Source organism: Trichosurus vulpecula, chromosome 8 (genome assembly GCF_011100635.1).
Source record: "Trichosurus vulpecula isolate mTriVul1 chromosome 8, mTriVul1.pri, whole genome shotgun sequence".
Classification (NCBI taxonomy): domain Eukaryota; kingdom Metazoa; phylum Chordata; class Mammalia; order Diprotodontia; family Phalangeridae; genus Trichosurus; species Trichosurus vulpecula.
This window is the reverse complement of record NC_050580.1, coordinates 74970632-74990618: the sequence shown is the minus strand read 5'-3', so window position 1 is coordinate 74990618 and position 19987 is coordinate 74970632. Positions and strand designations below refer to the sequence as shown.

The 19987-nt window shown below is 43.9% G+C and overlaps 1 protein-coding gene across 1 annotated transcript; it reads left to right on the top strand.

Moving 5' to 3' along the window:
* Positions 1-9489: 9489 nt before the first annotated feature.
* ADIRF (adipogenesis regulatory factor) lies at positions 9490-15199 on the top strand. Its single transcript, XM_036737075.1, has 3 exons — positions 9490-9647; positions 13771-13833; positions 14945-15199. The coding sequence occupies exons 1-3, from the start codon at positions 9587-9589 to the stop codon at positions 15049-15051; spliced, it is 231 nt and encodes a 76-aa protein (XP_036592970.1). The 5' UTR covers positions 9490-9586; the 3' UTR covers positions 15052-15199.
* Positions 15200-19987: the final 4788 nt, after the last annotated feature.

Here is a 19987-nt window from a genome sequence, read left to right as displayed (position 1 = left end):
GCACATTCCCTTTTAGCTTATTCACTAAGTACCTGTTTCCTGTCTAAGGAATGATCCCAGCTCTCCTCTCATTTGCAGAGCTGAGGAAACTGACATCCTGAGTATAAGGAATTATCAAACTCAGGTTACTGATTTCACCTTTGTCTGCAACTTCTCTTTAGAAGCATAAAACCTAGATGAGCTCTTAGTTCAATACCCCCACTTTGCAGATGAGCAAATTAAGATCCTTAGTAATAAAGAGATTTGTCTAAGATCTAGTTAGTCAGGACCTAGGATCCAGATATCCTGATCCCAGTCCAGTAATGCTGCTGCCGCAGACATGGTGACTCATGTAGATGAGGAAGAGAGATGGAACTCTTCTCAAAGTCACTTAATTACAATCTTACAGTAAATTATATTTTAAACATGTATAATAAGGCATACAGAGATCACTTCTGTTATCAATGAACACTTGCAACAAACAGATACGATGTCTTCTAGCACTGATAGGTAATACCCCTTTTACCATTTCCTCAGTTACAGTATCAGGCTGAGAAGCTAGCCAGGAAGTAGAGATGACTGGACTCAGGGAGTAGAGATGATTAGACTAAAACCCTGCAGGCCTGGAAGTTTAGGAAGTAGTAGTTTGAGATGGAATCTTGCCTGTTGATTTAATACCTAATTATTTCCCTTACACTCTACTTTAAAGAAATGGCCTTTACCTGATTTGATGTAAATATGATGCGTTGAGTTTGGCCTTGGTCAGGGGTGATTCAGTGGACACAGAGGCTTATGAAGTACAGATTTAAGCAAATAACAGACCCAAAATGATTCCAGAAACCTGAAAGTGATATTGAGGCTGGGAGAGGAGGCATTTACTTTTCAAATACATACAATCCATATGTACAAAAAGATCTTTTTTGTTCTTTGTATAGTGGAATGTTTGTGTTTGTCAATGATTGGTAAGTTCATATATAAAAAAAGAAAAGATGTGAACAAAAATGAAATGAGGGGCTTGGGCTAAATGGCCTTAGAGGTCCTTCCAGGTCTAATTTTATCATCTGTTCTGACATAATAGACTGCCTCCCCTGACCCTGCTCCTCTGCGCTGCCTCCTTAACTTAGCCTCTCTTCTCTTTCCCTTTATGATGATCTCATCTATTCCCATCTACAAAGTGGAAGTCCAATCAATGAATCCTTCCATTAAGAGCTTTTCTGCATGACCTGACTTTTTTTCTTTCCTGTATTAGGGTGAGGAAATGAAGAGGAGGAGGGGAGTCATCTCTCCAAAAGTCAATCTGCCTCAGGGTCTGACTCCAGGACTTAGAACAATGGCTCAAATGGCCTTCGGTTGACTGACTAATCCAGTGCTAGCTCTGGTCCCATAAACTCCCTTGTCGTCGAGGGGCTCCATTATCCTTTATGTGTGACCCTGAGCAAGGTCACTTGACCAAGTTACCTAAGCTTCAATGTCCTTCTCTGTGAAATGATAGAATTGGACTCACTGACCTCCAAGGTCTCTTCCAGCTCCATAATCTGTGCTTCTGTGATACTATTTGTATGGTCCTTCAGGTCAGTATGCTGAGTCACTGCCCCAACTCTATACAGGACAACAGTTTCTAGCTTGGAGTTATAGAGAGTAAATGAAGTCTAATTGTGAGGAGGGGGAGATTCAGAAAACTTGGATTGAATCCTGATTCTCACATCCTTAGGGCAAGGCCCTTTACCCCCTCTGGACCTTCCTTTCCTCATCTGGTAAACAAGATCTTCAACTACAATTATTCAGTATTATTCCATAACTCGAAGCCACCCACATCACCAGAAAGATATTGTCATGAAAAACATGGATTTTTATTTCAGGAAGAAGCTTCAGTTTATTAAAATTGCTGCTAGGAAATTACCCATTCTGTTTCTCCCATTCACTCCTGAACTCCCCAACTCAACCATTTTCAGTGTCTATAGAAGGTCATTATATAGATTTAAATATGAATATAGGTACAAAAATAATATAAATATGGGCATAGATATGGATAAAGATACAAAAAGGGCTAAAGTATAGATATATAATAATGGACGACCTTTATGTTGCTCATTCAACTTCATATTATAGTCTGGACAACAGAAATTTTTAATCCACTTTTTTTTTCCAGTGTGGATAGTTAGATGAAACTCTTTAGCACGATTATGGATCTCATTTAAGAGACTCTGAAATGCCCTTGGGCTTAATGTAATCATCAGAATATTATCTATAAATACGAGCCCCAAGAGAATTGCACTCTCTATAGTGAATCTCTTTTTCATTTAGACTCTGCCCTGGATCTCCTCCATGGCAATGACAAACATCTACAGTATGCATGTGTCTTGTTGCTTTAAATTTAACTTGAGATTAATTATCAGAGGGTCATTGAATAAAGTTATCTCCATTATTATATTTCAAGAAATCCTTGTGTAATTTTGACATATATACTGGGAGACACATTGTTGGAAGAGAACTCATAGGACATCATTTTGCTCTATCGAGTCAAATACTTTTTATAGTTAATTGATCAACAAGCATGTATTAAGCACCTACTGTGTTCTGGGCATTGTGCTAGACACTTGGGATATGAAGACAAATGAAACAGTCTCTGATCTCAAAGAGTTTATATTCTATTAAGGGAGATAACGTGCATATATAAGTAAATATCAAATATAAAATAATACACAGGACAATTAGGCAAGGTGGCCACTAACAGTTGAGGGGACCAGGAAAGGCTTCCTGTAGAATGGGGTACTTGCACTGTATCTTGAAGGAAGGCAGGAAATATAAGAAGGAAGTGAGGGATTCTATAAGGAGGCAATAAAAGAGAAAATTAGTCATGGGAGAAAGCCATGGAAAGGTGCAAAGATAAGGTACAATGCAAGAGAAACAGAAAGCTGGTTTGGTTAGACATTCGAGTACAGAAAGGGGAATAATGGCTGGAAACAGGGGTTGGAGTCAGACTGGGAAGGACTTTAAAAGCCAAAGGAGTTTTTTCTTAGAGGCAATACAGGGTCACTGGAGTTTGTTCTTTGAGGAAGTGAACGGGTAAGATTTATACCAGTGCTTAGAATAGCACCTGGGACATAGCAGGCACTTAATAAATGTGTACTGAATGAATGAATTTAAGGAATAATCGTTTTAGTGGCTATGTTGAAAGAGAGGGAGAGTTGAGGTGAGGATGCCAATTAGGAGTCCATAGTAAAAGTCCAGGAGAGATGTGATGAAGTTCTAAACTTAGTGATTGTGTGACTGACCAGAAAAGGAGGGATACAAGAAATGTTGTGGAGGTTGAAATGGCAAGATTTGGTAACTCATCGGATATGAAAAGTAGAGGTTAATGCTGAGGTCATAAGCTGAAGGAACTAAAAGAATGGTGGTATCCCTGTAACAGCAACCACACTGGCATACTCAAGATCTGCTTTACTAGGAAAGATAGTTGTTTAAGGGATCAACAATCTTTAATTACATTCACTGGTTCAGGGGGAAAAGCCAGCACCCTAAACTTCACGGAAAATGCAAACAGAGAAATAAAGACCAACAAACAGGGCTCTTAACTGCCTGAATCAAAGCAATATTACTATACACTTTACAAATACCACTTAATCAAGAGAACCTTTACATCTGAGCAGTCAGGGAGCTCTGAACATATGGCTACTCAGATCTTGACCAGGGAATCACAAGGTCCTTTTCATAAGCGAGTCCCCAAAGCAAAATACCAACTCAGAGTATATATACACTTCTCAGAGTCAGAAGGCATCACAACCCTCCTGACTCAGTGCCTAATTAGAAATTAGCAAAAGGTGTGAGCCTTCCTACAAGCAAGCTTCCCCCTAAGGCAAGTCTCTCCCCCAATGGGCAATGGGCTCCATGGTGTGGTCTATTAATGGGTAGGGAAGATCTTCAAATCCTGTTAACATTAAAGTCCCTGACAGAAAGAGGGGAATCTGGGAAAGGAGTAGGTTTGGTAGTTGAAAGGTAATGATTTTTGTTTTAGATACATTGAGTTTGAGATGTCCAACAGGCAGTTGTTGATGTAAGACTGTTGTTTGTCCTTTGCTCTCGTAGACGACCATGACATAAGGAAGGTGATGCCATGACATGCAAGTGAATTGGATTTAAGTGAGGGAGGACTGTGCAAGGTCACCAGCTTCACTTTCTCCTCTGTAGCCATCTGGACCCAGTGGCAAAATATAGATTAGGAAGACTGGAGATGGCCCAGGATGCAGTCAGGGACTTTGCCCTTTAATGGGTCTCAGTTAGACTGAGGCAATGCCCATTCAGTGATTAAGATTAAGCTAGGTAAGAGATGAGAAAGAGAATGGCCTCTTTATCTAGCCCCCCCCCAAAAAAAACCCAACCCAATCTCGGAGGGGAAGAGCCTCAGGGTTTCTGCCCAAAACAGAAACAATTGCTGGACTAGAGCTCAAGACAAAGACTAGAGCTAGACATATAGATCTGGGAGCCATTTGTATACAGATGATAATTAAACTGTTGAGGTGACCAAATTCTAGCATTCAGAAAGAGAAGAAAAGAGTGTCTAAGACTAAGCCTTGGGAGTATATTTGTAGCAGGAGTTCATAACATGGATGATGAGCTAGCAAGGGAAACTAAGAAGAAATGGTCAATGGGAAGACCACAGTAGGATATTGTCTTCTCTATATCTTCTAGTTAATTGCATGATGGTAAAGATATAGGCCATTGTGGAATACTGCCTGGGAAAGCCTGCTTCCCTCTTAATATGCTCCTCACGAATGCCCTCAAAGGCAGTATAGCTTATTTTCATGAAAATTTTATATGGATGAGAAAGTAGGCATACGGATCAGTAGTTAGCAATGTTCTCTTGGTTACCAATTCTTTTTTGTTCACATAACAAGGTCTGATATTTTTCACTCAAAGGGCAATGGAGAGGCTCATGATTGGCATGTACAGGCTGAAACACATTACAAACAAAGAATTTAAATAGGAGAAGTATTTTGAAAGATGTCATCAGAGATGTCAGAGAATCAGAATACTGGAGTGGATAGAATACTAAGCGTGGAATCATTTGATCCACATCACTAATAGTAAAAGAAATGTAAATTAAAACAAGTCAAATTTCACCTCATACCCAACAAATTGGCAAAAATGATAAAAAAAAATGTTGGAGGGGTTTGGAAAGACATGAATACTAACACACCATTGGAGGAGCTGTGAATTTGCCAGACCATTCTGGAAAACAATTTGAAACTATGGAGGGGGGGGAAAGTCGCTAATCTATTCATACTCTTTGACACAGTGATTCCAGTATTTGACAGCTACCCAAGGGAATAAATGACAGCAAGGAAGGTCTCACATATAACAAAATATTCATAACAGCACTTTTTGAAGTAGCACAAATAACTGGGGACAAAAGCAAGTCCATCAGTTGGGGGATGGTTGAAAAAATCATGGCATATACATTTGATGGATTACAACTGTGTTGTAAAATGAAGATTGGAAAGAATTCAGAGAAATATAGAAAAACTTGTATGAAGTGATACAGAATGAAGAAAATAGAAGCAAGAGAACAATATGCACAATGACCACAATGATGTAAAGGATAACAGCCCTAAAAATCTGTCAAACTGATCAATTTTAATAAATAATCTTAAATCCTAAAGAACTGATAACAAGACATATCTTCATCTCGGCAGGGAAGTGGGACTACAGATGGTGAATGTGGTCTACACTTGTCAATTGAGACCATTGTGTCAGTTGGCTTTTTACTTCAGTGTTTTCCTTTATTACTAGCTGTGTGACCCTGGGCAAGTCACTTAGCCTTGTTTGCTTCAGTTTCCTCGTCCATAAAATGGGAATAATTTTGTGAAGATCAAATGAGATTATATTTGTCAAAGCACATTGCAAACCTTAAAGTGCTATGGAAGTGCTAGCTATACAGTCATCCCTTCCACACTGGGGTGGGGAGGGATGTTAAGAGCACAGTACTCCTGAGATCTGGAAAATACATGTAAAATTTTTGGCCCTCCTTTTGTACCAGTGAAGAAGTCTGTATTTTTTCTTTTTCTTTTATGGGGTGTTTACAGTACCTTATTGCAAAATTAGGGTTGATATTATGCAATATTATACATATATTTTATGCATTTCTGAGTTTCTATACTTTTTCTGTGCCATCTTCTGGTATTTGTGTGTCATCTGTGGCTTCCACAAAACTCCCTCCAAATTCCTATTTAATTTTTTATGTTGACCCATGATATATTGAAACGATGATGGTGAAAGTCACCATATGGAAGGGATAACTGTAATTAGTAGAAGCAAGAGATGACCAGTAGATAGACTGTGTGACCCATGGGTATTATTGTGAATTCGAGAGAATTCAAAGACCCCCACCATGACCACAACAGTTGGGTAGACCCTACATGGCAAACGTTTGGAAAAACATGGACAAGAGTTGCCCAGGTATGGATGAGTCTCTATCTTTGGAGGCAACACCTACATCAGTGAGATCACAGCTCCATTGGCAAATTGGAAGATATTTCATATTAAAATATATATATATATATACACATATATACATATATACAGCACAGAGTGGTTGTGAAGAAATCACTTTGGAAACTGTGAAGTGAGCTATTACAATCTGCAAAGCATTTCCTATCCATTATTTCATTTGACCCTCATGACAACCCTGGACCATTTACAGATGAGGAAGCTGAGTCTTAGAATTATTAAATGGTTTGCCCATGGCCAATGGCATTAACCCTACACATGCATGCATATACAACCACAGGAGCCTATGCACACACACCAGCACACAAACATGGATGCATGTGCACGGAACTTTGCAGAACATAGCTTCCTTCCTCCCCTCCCTCTTCATCACTACCCTCCACTCCCCATACAGCAACAAACACATGCAATCTAACTTGAATTTCCAGCCTGGGAAACAAGCCCACATCAATATTTTCAAATGCTATCCTTGGAGCTTTTGTTCTTCCCACTGTGATTACTCATGTGTTTAAAATGCCCCTCTCTCAGACCAAGATATTTAAAGGTCATCAATTCCCTGATGTTGCTTCCTGCTCTACAGGGGAGGCAGCCATAGGGCCTTTAACCCATTACTGTGGTCATTGCAGCTCATGGAGGGGAGAGCTGCCAGGGCTCCTGGCTAATTGGACTGGCATGGGGGCAGAGTTATGAGGGCTGGTTAAGCAAGACTCAAACTCACAGTTAAAACAAACCCTCCCTTCCCACCCCATACTCTCTTTCCCCATTGGACTCCTGAATTGTCTTTTTTTTTTGAGGGCTAAGTGCCAGCCAGGTATCCTAAGTACCAAAGGCCAGCTTCTATCCAGCAGGTCTTATTCCCCAGGTTTAATACTGAGACTGAGGGATGTTCAAGATTATTTCACATTCTTCTAATTTTTACATGTGCTGTTTCTATTTCCCACATCAGATGGCTCCCCAGAATACAGACTTGGCACCTCTTACTCTCCCCTCCCAGTGCTTATTAACTTTCAGTTGTTAAATGAGCAAGAAAGAAGTGTATTTGGGATGAGAGGATCTGGTCAAATCCCTGGTCCGCTGCTACTTACTGCCTGTGTGACCTTAATCAAGTCCCTTAACTTCTCCCAGCCTCAATGTCCTCATTTGTAAATGTAACTCTGTGTTTTTAGGAGAGTTGCCATTTGTGTGATCCATTCAGATGCTAAGAATACTGTGAGAGACTGGGATACAGCTGCAGGTTGGAAAACTTCCTCTCCATTAACCTTGTGATTAAAATAATTAAGGAGTTGAAATCCCAGACCTGGAACGCTCTGTTCAAAGACAGCAGATAGACTGATGTCAGAGACCCTTTGTCATGATATCAGTCCAGCCCAGGGATTGGCTTTGAGTTAAACCTAACCTGGACACAGGACTGTAGCAACAATTCTGCCAGCAGCTACTGTGGCTGTGTAAAACCAACAATAATCAGCACATGGAGGGCTGCTAACACAGGTTCCTTTGATCTGCCTTACTAAAGAAAGCAACGTTAAGAGGTTAACAATCTTAGTTTAATCGAACATACAAATATCATTCACTTAGTTCAGGAGGAAAAGCCAGCAACCTGAACTTCAGAACAAATACAAAAAGAAATTACAAACATCAACAGACAGCTCTTGTCTGACTCAAATCACAATTCACAGTTACCAGGAAGGCATCAACATCTGGCTTTACAAGCCGAGGGCTCTTAAAATGGCTGCCCAGAGTCCCACACCACTCTTCCAATGACTGACAGCCCCCAGGGGAGAACACCAACTTCTGGGTTTATATATCTTGTTCAGGGTCAAAGGGCATCACAATGTGCGACTCAAAGCCACATGACCTAAAAGCCTCTGGTGTCACAAACATGTCACTCAAACCCATGCAAACCAGGCTTTCCCTTGAGGCAAGGAGGTCACCAAAGACCTTAATCAAAGAACTCATCAAGGGCACTTGATTAAATAAGTGCTAAAAGAGAAAACTACAAAAAAGTCCCACCTTGATTACCAATACAAGGACTCACTTGAAGATTGTTACGATTTCATTGGATTGTAGGATTTAGCACCAGAAGTGAGATTACTGATCATCTAGTGAGATGCCATCTTTTTCTTTTACAGGGGAGGAAATGAGGATCAGAGAAGTTAAGTATCTTTCATAAGGTAACACAGCTCTTAAGTTAACAGAACAGCCTGCTTCGAACCCAGTACAAACTACTGGCTCCCCAAAGCCCCATGTAATTCTCATCTAATCAGGCACCAGTGTGTTCTGTCCTGACCCCAGGAATTCCATTCACCTTTGCTTGCCAACTCTCCCCTTCATTCCTCTCTGGGGAGAATCTCAGGTTCTACCATCTGTAGCAGGTTATTATCCAAACAACAGATAAGGAGGAGGTAGAAAATTGGGGTGGATGCTGGGAACAGAAATGAGATAACTCATTGACTTCAGACTGACTTGGAATAGAATGTCAGACCTGGAAGGGACTTCAGAGAGTGAGTGTAAACGTTTCATTTTACAAATGGGGAAACTGAGATAAAGAGGGGTGAATGACTTATTTAAGGTCATATTACAAGTCAAAGACAAAATCTAGTTCTTTTGAGACCTTGTCAAGTAATCTGATACCATATACCCTCCCCTTCATACAGAGAGACAGGCCCTGATTCTGACCTCAACTTAGCATTAACCTTGCTTATACTCCCCTTAGCCAAGCCCAATTCCACCCCAACCAGTACTGGATCAGTAGTAGGCCCTGGATCAGCAGAGATGACCCCACACACATGCATGCCTTTAAGGGGCAGGCCAACACAGATTAACATTGAAAAGAACTGCCAGTCTGGAAAAATACCCATAGACAATCCCTTCCTCCAGGGCTGAAGCTGGGAACCTTGGCAAGCTGTGCCACCTGCCCCGCCCTCTCCCCACTCCCTGTAGGCGTGGGCTGGCCCTTTGGCTGCATAAGGCTTGAACCACTGCAGCAGCTGCATTAAGAGAGAGCTGGGAAGCATCTCAACAGGCACGTTCCTCCCAAGTATCCAGGCCCCGACCCCACCCAATCTCTCCCGCTGCAGCCCAATCAGCCAGCCCCTTCGAGATGGCCAGCAAGAGCTTCCAGAACCTGAAGAAAGAGGCAGAGGGAGCTGCCCAGGAGGCGGGTGAGAGATGCTCTCCAGACTGGGAGCAGGGTAGCGGGAGAGAACACATCTCCTGTTTCCTATTCAGGAGCAGGTTCAGGGAGCCTAAGTCGGCTGATATGTCCAGGTGCTGCTTCCAGGGCTAGTGAGAGGCAAAGGCAGCCTGAAAGTTTGGAATCCGGCGAGTCAGCTTATTTCTGCTCTGCTCTACTCTGCCTATCTCTGTCCTGCATTCTTGAACAGAGAGCTGGTCCTCCTTGATCCCCCTCCAAAAGAAGCTGCTCTCTTAAAGGGACCATGCCAGTGAGCCCAGGCTCCTTGTACTGAGCCAAATGGGACTTGATAAGAGGAGATACTTTGAGACCTTGCTTGCCCTAACCTGGGGCCCGAGGGGGCACTTGGGCAGTGGGTGCCAGGGACCATACCAAGTGTTGATTCAGTTCCAATCTCCAGAGATGTCTGCGGGTCTGGAAGCCACCCTTGAGATGCTGGAAATGTGGGAATCCTTAAGGTTATCTTTCGTAGTGTTAGGAATTACCTCTATGGTTTGGTTACAGTCAAAGCTCCCCAAATGAATATGGTTCGGGAGGAAATCTTGGGAAAGGGTCGTCAGTAAGATTCCTTGAGCACTGAGCACCATGAGGATAGGATGGCAGCTCTCTGGCCATGCTAGCAGCAAAGCCAAGAACAGAAAGAGTAGAAACAAGCACTAAGAAGGGCATGGGGTGTGGAGGGAGAAGCATGGATGGAAAAGGACAGAAAAAGGATAGATTAGTTGTTGTTAGTCATTCTTCAGTTGTGTCCAACTCTTCATGACACCTTTTGGGGTTTTCTTGGCAAGGATACTGGAGCAATTTGCTGTTTTCTTCCCCAGCTCTTAATTTTTTATGAATGAGGAAACTGAGGCAAACAGGGTTAAGTGACATGCCCAAGGTCACACAGCTGACAAACGTCTGAGGTCACATTTGAACTCAGGTCCCCTTGATTCCAGCACTCTCCACTGTGCACCCTGGTTGCCCCTACTTTCCTAGAGAGGGTTCCAGGGAAGTAAAGGAAGACACAGCAGAAACCCACGGTGTGTGCATGGTGGGGAGGAGGGAGTCACCAGTAGTGCTGGGATAGATCGGCCATTGCCAATGAAATGGAGGGAGGGGAGATCCAGAGGTAAGGAAAGAAGGAAGCCCTTCACTTTGGCAGCACCTGTAACGGCCACCCCTGAATGACAGCAGCAGACATGTCTAGATTTGGGGGAGCTTGTTTTTTAGCTTTTTGACTCACTCAGAACCCCACATTTCCTGAAGTCTCAGCCCCTATGGATTAGTCTAATTGGAGTTTAGCTGCCCACCACCAGCCTCCATCAGGGGCGATATTCCTCCCCTCCACCAACAAATAGCAACTGAGATGCTAATACCTTTGTAACTATAAGGTGCTACAGAGATGCCAGCTAAATCTCGTAATTTTTTCCCCTTTGGGTACAAATCCACCAGCCTCGGGCGGTTTTACCAAAGTTAAATTCTTGGTGTTTCATTTCTTATTGGTCCCTTTCCAGAAGCTCCCCAGGACTTCCCCACTCCCAACCCCCCAAGGAGAACGGGGAAACTTGGCTCCCCTGAAAAGCAGGGTCTCCTAGGGACAGGCTGCCTGCCACTGCTGGCTTAAAGCTGAAATGCCATTCCTCCTCCCCAAGTGCTATTTGGCACAGGTTCACTTATTTTTGAAAATGAAGTAAACTCATTAATTTCCTGGTAAGAGTTGCTCTCTTGAGATGGCTGTAGGCCGCTAGGGAAATGGCCAAACTGGAATCCCTGAGGACAGACAAGGGAAGGGCTATCGTTTAACCCTTTTAGGGAAAGGTGCATTTATTAAGCACCTATTATGCTCCAGGCAGTATCTGTGATAAGCACTTTTACAAATATTTCCTCATTGGTAGTCATAACAACCCTGTGAAGTAGGTGCTATGATCATCAACATTTTACAGTTAAGAAGACTGAGGCAGGTAGAAATTAAGTGACTTGCCCAGACTTCTAGTGAATGTTTGAGGCTGGATTTGAATTCAGGTCTTCCTGACTCTGGGTAGCTCTCTGTCCACTGTATCACCTACTTGCCCTTTAGGGATTAGTTTCCTGAGCAGTAAAATGGGTAGAATTCATCCCTAATACTGCCATCCAACTAGGAAGAGGAAATAGAGGTTGATCGTGCCCTTCATTGAACTAAGCTGGTTTTGGCCACTAGGCCTAGGGATAAAATCAAATAAACACACATTGACTATGTGCCTTTTCCCTGTGTGCTCTATGATGGGCCTCCTGCTGATTTCTGGAATCAGAGAACATCACATCTTCATAAATTTTAGAGATTCCCTTGTTCAACCTCTTCATTTTAGACCAGGAAACAAGACCCCCAAAAAAGAAAGTGAGTTGGCCTGGGTCACTTAATTAATTAGTGGAAGAGCTAGGTCCAGAACCTGCCTAAAAGACTTCTCTCTGTCAAGGAAGAAGTGTCTGAAAAACTCATTCCTGTGAAGGTGTGAGAGGCAGCTAGGTGGCCCAGTGGATAGAGTTCTAGACCTGGAGTCAGGAAGACCTGACTTCAAATCCAGCCTTAGACACCTTCTAGCTAGCTATGATCCCGGGCAAGTCACTTAACCTCTGGTTGCCTTAATCTATTGTCAAATGAAACTACAAACCACTCTAGAATCTTTGTCAAGAAAACCCCATGTACAGTATTAGCATGCTATGATCCACTGGGTCACAAAGAGTTGGATACAACTAAACAACAACAAGTAAGGTGAAAAAAAAGACCAAATGTATGAATCTTACCAGGAGGACACATTTTTAAAAGGAAGGGGGAAAAGCATTTACTAAATACCTACTATGTACCAAACACTTTACAAATATTATCTCATTCGATCCTGGTAATAACCCATGGAGGTAGGGACTGTTATAATGCTCATTTTACAATTTAGGAAACTGAGGCAGACAGCTGTCACATGACTTGCCCAGAGTCCCATAGCTAGTAACTGTTTGAGGGAGAATTTGAACTCAGGTCTTTCTGATTCCAGGCCCAGTGCTCTCTCCACTGTAGCACCTTCCTGCCTCAGAGCATGTAGAAGGCAATGCATAACCCAAAGGAATGAACATCCACCAGTAGAAGTGCAGTCATCAGAAACAGTAGGTCCAGAAGGGGAGAGATCATCAAACTGGGCAGGGAGAAGGGACATCATCCAAGCAGAATGAAAAAAATATTTATTAAGCACTTCCTATGTGCCAGGTGTATGTTAAATGCAGGAAATACAAATAGAAAACAGGGACCTCAATGAGCTGACATTCTTATTGGGGAAGACAGCTCATACAGGAGAGACCAGCTTCAAGACAGATTGGGAAAGTCCAGTGGGCTTTGGGATGCATCAGCCAGGAGGTGGTGTTATGTTTGTTCTTCATTCTTGAAGAGGACCATGACATTAGGGAAATGATGACACGACTTGCAGTTGACTTTGATTTGAGTGAGGGAGGGCTAAGCAAGGTTGCCAACCTCACTTCCTCCTCCAGAGCCATCTGGATCCAGTGGCCTGATATTCACCAGGATGACTGGAGATGGCCCAGGATGCAGTGGGAGACCCTGGCCCTTTTAGGCTAAGGCCTTTTCAGGTTCTCACTTTGAGTGAGGTAACACCCATTCAATGAATAGGCCTCTTTAAGAAGTTAATCAAAGGATGGCCCTTTTAATCAAAACTCAAAAAAAAAAAAAAACAAACTGGGAGGGGCAATCAGCCAGGTGTAGGGCAACAACCAGAGGACTCAGTGTGGCAGGTGGGAAGACCTCATGGGCCTCCATCTTATTGGAAGGATTGCAGTTGGTGGCTTCCCACTCATGGAGGTGATATGGGTGACCATGTCAACCCTACATCATCTCACTCCATTTCTCTGTCTCTACTGGCAGTTCTTTTCCCATCTGAGACTTTTAGAGAATAGAATGTATAAGCCAAAGAAAAGAAACTTAAATTAATCTCTGTCTGCCTGTCTCTCACCCTTTCCCCCTCCTTCTTTCCCTCCCTATCTCCCCCCTTCTCTCTCTCTCTCTCTCTCTCTCCCTCCACCCCACCCTCCCATCTTTTTTTCTCTTCTTTCTCCCCATTTATCTATTTCAGCAAATGCAGCAGCAGAAGCTGCCCAACAGGCTGTGGACCAAGCCACAGAGGCAGGACAGAAAGGTCAGACAATGGAAGGGGATCAAATGGTGGATGGGAGGCAATAACAGGGGTGGGGGTGGGAGGACAAAGGTGGCTCAGAGAAGGCACTGGTTGCAATTAGCAGGACCCTCCTCTCTCCAGCTAAAACTCATGGGCACTGGGTCTCCATTTTCCTGAAGTTTTCCTGGCCAGTTGGATTTGACTAAGAATGCTTGGCTGGTACATTATGGATTCAGCTACCCTATACAATCAGTTTGGCTGTAACAAGACATATGTGTTTCTAAAAATCATAGTTATGAAAGGTCACCTAATAAAAACCACAAAGCTTAAGGAGAAAATGGGGTTAAGCGTGTAATACCCAAAAACCTTATCAGTGACATTAAAAAAAGGAACGTTATAAAAACGGTAGAAACACATCAATGATACGTTAAATAGTGGTTGCTACTCAGCCTGTGACCCAGTCTCTACAGGGGTGGGGGATGGAATGGGCCTGGGTTGACAAAGTTGATGGCTACAGGGGAGGGGGACAAGTTGGGGGGGGCAAGGACCATTGCTAAAGATGGGGGGAGAGAGTGTGTGGGTACAAACCAGCCCATATCGGTCCACAGTTCCTACTGAACCAGAAGCTATATAACAAATATGGCCCTTTAACATTGAAAAAGAGCTGAAGTTAGTTTGTGGAAGTGGGTGTGAATTATTCTGAAGTGTTCAGTCTTCTTCATCCTCCATGTTTCTCATAGATATGAGCATGAGGAAACTCCAAATTCACATTATTCTCCAATTGTTTTCTAATATATCAAACATGTTGTAACAAATTTGAGTTTTCAAAACATGCACTATAGAAGAACTAATGTACTGTCATGGAACCTTTGAACCCATTAGGGATTTGCTCCTCGTGTATTGCTGTCTCCCTGTCTTTATCCCTGTCCCTTCTCCTTGGAGCAGGAGACTAAGCAGCAATGACAAATGGTGAACTTGCCGTTTCTTGTGCCTTGGCCACCTTCATCCCCAGGGAAGGGTTCTTCTGGAGTGGAGCTGGGGGGGGGGGGGAGGGGGCCTGGGGGTGGGGGAGAATGGTTGGATCGGAGCAGAGCAGGCAAGCTTTCACCTGTGACCTCTCTCTCATCTCCAGCTGCGGAGCACTTGGTCAAGTCAACCCAGGAGGGCATCGACAAGACAACAGGTCAGGCTGCAGAAGCCATTTCCGGCTTTGGGAAGAAATATGTGTTCCAAAAGTGATTACCTATGCAAAGAAGAAAAGGAGTAACCCCTCTCCTCAATCCCCAATCCCCACCTCTTCGTCATGGCCTCAATTTGGAAATACCCCATGGGGTGTGATCTCTTATTAAAATGAATTCCTCTCATATGGAGAGAGAAGAACCCCAAATGTTCTGTCTCCTCTTTGGACTCTTGTCTGGCTACTTTCGACCTTGGCAGCTGCGAACAAAAGTTGACCCTTAATGGGAGCATAGGTACCACAGAGTCTGTTATTGATTGGAGAAAACATTAGAAGCATACACTGTGTGAGTGCTCTCTCCATCTAGGACTTGTGTGCTCTGGGCATATCCAGGACTGACTGACTCTTTTCCTTCTCTGCAGGCCAGTCTAGAGATAAAAAGGGGCAGATCCCTCCTTTGGAGGGGTGGGGAAGCAGGTGGTCTACTAGATAGACTGAGGTTTGTAAATGTACTTTGTGCAGAGCTGAAGCTCCAAAAGGAACAAAAAGGAGATTCTAGTGAAAAGAGCATTAAACTTGGGGTCAGGAGACTTGGGTAGCAGTCCTGACTTTGCTACTTACTCACTATGTGACCCCTGGGCAGGCCACCTTAAGCTTTCTGTAAAGACTTGGGTTAAGCTAGATGCCTCCCAGTTCGGGCATTCTGTGATGCCCCAAATCGAGTTTCCCAGATTCCCTCCAGGCTCAAGGGACTTGGACTGGCCCAGATGCTCGAATAACCCTGTCACATCACCTCTATACTTCTACCTTGATTTGAGGGTTGTAAGTTCGGCCTCTGAGTCCAATGCTCTGATTGGCTCAGAATGAATGTGAATAGCAATCGTTTCTGCTCTGGCCAGAACCCTGAGGGTCTTCCCCTCCCACATCAATTTTTTTTTTTTTAAAGAGGCCATTCTTTGCCTCTTTTCACTAAAAGGGCATTGCCTCAGTCAAATCGAGACATGTTAAAGACTTCAGCTTGAAAAGGCCAAGGTCCCCTCTGCATCTTGGGCCTTCTCCAGTTGTTCAGATCTGCATTTCACCACTGGACCTAGATGGTTCTGGAGCTGGTGATTTTGCACAGTCCTGCCTCACTTAAATCCAATTCACTTGCATATCATGGCATCATCACCCTGATGTCACTCCTCAAGAACGAAGGACAAACAGGAGGAACCTCGCCACTTGTGGAAGGTTTTGGTAATACAGTTAGTTATGTAACTCCCAGGCACTGAGTCACAGCTTCCCCTCTTCCTTCCCGTCTCCCAGCTCTCTCTCTCTCTCTCTCTCTCTCTCTCTCTCTTTCTCTCTCTCTCTCCCTCCCTCCCTCTTCCCCGCCCCGCCCCCCTTACTCTCCTCTGAATTCTTGTTTTGGCACTTCTGGAATCATATTTTTTTTCCTCCTAGACATCCTTTACAATTTCATTTTTCATTTTTATTGATAGCTTTTGTTTTTTACACCATTTTCATTTCTGGATGCTTTCTTCTCTCTTTCCCCCTCTCCCCCTCCAAAGCAATCTATTGCTTATAATACAGAATTTAAAAAAAAAAAGAAAAGAAAAGAAAAAAGAAAAGAAAAGAAAAAAGAAAAGAAAAGAAAAAAGAAGCAGTTTGATGAAACTAACCAAAACATCAATGGAAACTGACAACATATGTAATTTTTTTCTGGAATCCTTTTTGGAATCACCACCTGCTCCTCCTACCTTCCAGCCAGACCAGACTCAGTTTCCTGGGGTTGGTGATGTGGACGCAGATAGCCAAACAAAGATGGTAGAAAAATGGTTCAGACCCAGGCTAATCTTTTCCCTCCCTAGCAGTCATTATCCCTGAGATCTGACTTCAAATCCACTAGATAGAGGGAGCTTAAATCAAGCCTATGGCTAGGGGGAGAGGATAGAATGGGGTCAAAATGGAGTTAGAGACAAAGGATTGAGACACAAAGGTGGGGCCAGGGGAGGAGAATGGACTGGAGGGGACTGGGGCCAGGGGAGGGCAGACCTGAGGAACAAAGGATTCTTTAAGCTACAAGTTAGTGCTTTCTGATCGCTCCAAATCTAGCCACAGTTTCCCCAGTATTCCCCTTTCCTCAACAGCCTCCCCCAACACACATGAACAGAATTGTCCCACTTCTCTTTGTCCCCATTCCGGGCCAGCAAATCTGACTTCTTTGTAGGCTGATTGTCATGGAAACCTGGGGTGGGGCAGCCACAGGGGATGACTCACTAGGCAGGCACGGAAGGGTGGGGCAGGACATGGACGGGCCCCTTGAAGACCAGATGAGAGCTGAAATTGGGACCAGGTTTAGAATATTGTACAGTCCTCTGCAACCTAGTAAACTCTGGCAGGAGAAACCAGCTCTGGCCTGAAGGCTGAGCTTCCAAGACTATTCCAAATTCCTCATCCCCTCCCTGACCCCAATACTCTACATCCCATCGTTTTGAGTTTCCTGGAAGATTTCATTCTCTTCCCAGTTTTCTTGAGCTACCTTTCCTGGAATGAGAGTGACTGCATGCATTTTATAAATTAAGCAGACAGATCCAGAGAGGGGCAGCCCCTTACTTAAGATCACACAGAGAATTAGAACCAAGGATGGGATGCCAGACATCCTGCTTCCCCGGCCGGTGATTTTGGCCTCTAACCATACACCGTCACTCCCTGGTATGAGCTTGTAATAAATAAATCAAAATCACTGGCTCGCTGGAATTTGTCCTTCATACCTTCATCCTGGCATTCCTCCCCTGGCATTCCTAACTGTAGTCCAGTCCCATCCCGTCCCCCGTTCCTCCCCCCCGCCCCCACAACCTGTTACTCTAAATATTCTCCCTTGGGCTGGGGACTAAACTATGCCCTGGAGCTGAGGCTCGCCCTGGACTGGATTAGAGATTCTGAAGAGACCATAGAGGCTTGGACAGGTCTTACTCATCAAGTAAGCATCCTGTCTTTAAAACATTTCTGAGGGTTCCTAGTAAAAGAAAAGAGTAGTTTCAATCCAATATGCCATCCCGGCGGGGCGCCCCCCACCCCCTCCCTTTACCTGTAGTACACTGATTCAGCCACTGGGTGGAGACAGTTTCCTTTCCTTTTGAGCCTAGGGATTTTTATATGGGATTATGTATCCTTGGGGCAAAAGCCTACACTTTGGCTAATAATCAGACCAGTCCCGAATCTCAGAGTTCAGACTCACTTAGAACAAAAAGGGCCGGCTCCTATTACTCAAGCGTACATTGTCATCCACCCGCAGCGTTTCCGGCAACAACGGTACAAATATTGTATTTGTTGGAGGCTGTTGTACTCTAGGTGTGACTGTGTGTTTGTGTAAATACATGTACAATATGTCATTAGACTCTAGACTAAACTCAGGGCTTACAAAATAGGGCGGTCTCTTATATCTCATTGAGTTGACTTTCTAACTAGTCTCATAGAATACGAGTTCCCCTAAACTCCAAGTCTGAAGACAGGTTACCAGCAACAAAGTCAAGAACTTCCCAAGTCCAATACTCAGTCCCACAGTCAGTCCAACAGTTAGTCAATAGAGATTTATTAACTGCCCACTATGGGCCAGACACTGCGCTAAGGCCTGGGGATGTGAAGAAAGGCAAAAGCTAGTCTCCGATCTCAAAGGAGACAATTGTAATTACGTACAAAGAAGTGATACAGGATGAATGGGCCATAACCAACTGAGGGAAGGCACTGGCATTAAGGGGGATCTTGAAAGGCTTCCTCTAGAAGGTAGGATTTTAGCTGAGACTTGAAGGAAGCCGGGGAAGCCAAGAGGCAGGGTCTAGGAGGGAGAGAATGCATAGAGTTGGAAGATGGTGTGTCACGTGAAGGACAGTGAGGAGGTGCAGAGTATGGGGGAAGGGGCTCAAGGTATAAGAAGACTGGAAAGATCGGGGTGGAAGACAAGTTATGAAGGAATGTGAAAGGTAAACACAGGATTTTACATATGATCCTGGAAGAGATAAGGAGCCAATGGAGTTCATTAAGTGGGGGGTTGGGAAGAAGGAAGAGCAATGACCTCAGTTTTTTCAATGAAGTATGAGGCATTTCTCAGGTGAGAGGGAGGGCAAGCTATGGGAAATTTGAAGGGTGAAAAGGTTTGGAAAAACCACTCTGGTGAATGGGCTAGTGACTCAGTGAAAGGACTTGCTGCAGTGATGGCCAGGTGGGATTATGTAATAGAAATTTGCAGCGGAACCAGCTGGCACAATTTTGTGATCTCTTCCAGCTTCATTTGGTAGCGCTTGAGTAGGAGTGAAGGTAGCAGAAGGTGGGAACAATCCGGGTCTGAGGCTTGGCCAGAGAAAGATTATCAATAAGATAGGGGAACCAGGGACTCAGGAGAAGAAGACAATGTAGAGTTGAAATGGTTCGCTAAGGGGTGAAGATGGGGAGGGAAGGAGAATGTAGCCAATGCGAGAGTGAAGACCTGGGAAAGAACTAAGGGGCTGAGGGATTGGAAGTCACTTTCTGAAGTCAAGTGTGGGATTTCAAGGGAGGAGAAGTGAGAAGACAACAGATTGTGATTCAGATAAGGAGGGATAGCTCCTTTTTTTCTTGCCCACACTCCCAATCTCAGTCCTTCCCTACTCCCCACCCCTACATCCTGCTTTATGGACAGAACCATCTTTTTCCCCATCATTCCTGGGCATTAGCTGTTCTGTCTAAGGAATGGCAGCTTGTTTCCATCTTTGGCTTCCAGAGATGGTGAGTGATTGAATTGCTTACACCTGCCTTGGACCCTCTCAGCTGTCAGCTGGTGCAGCTTTGGAGCCCCAAGGTCAGGGTTTGAAAACATTCTTGGCTCAGGTCCTCTTGCCACTTGTTACTCTGATATTTTAATTCCAGACACATGTACAAGGACATGCCTACCAGGGCAGGCTAATTTCCTAAATTACCAAGGTATTTACACCATCAACTGGGTGGACAGTGATGAACTAATTAGTTTCCCAGAACCTTTCT

What these genes read in the sequence shown, in the direction of transcription:
- ADIRF (XM_036737075.1), top strand. Translation starts at nt 9,587, where the DNA reads ATGGCCAGCAAGAGCTTCCAGAACCTGAAGAAAGAGGCAGAGGGAGCT. An exon ending in GGGAGCTGCCCAGGAGGCGG is followed by an intron (nt 9,648 to 13,770) that starts GTGAGAGATGCT and finishes TATCTATTTCAG; the next exon opens with CAAATGCAGCAGCAGAAGCT. An exon ending in CACAGAGGCAGGACAGAAAG is followed by an intron (nt 13,834 to 14,944) that starts GTCAGACAATGG and finishes TCTCATCTCCAG; the next exon opens with CTGCGGAGCACTTGGTCAAG.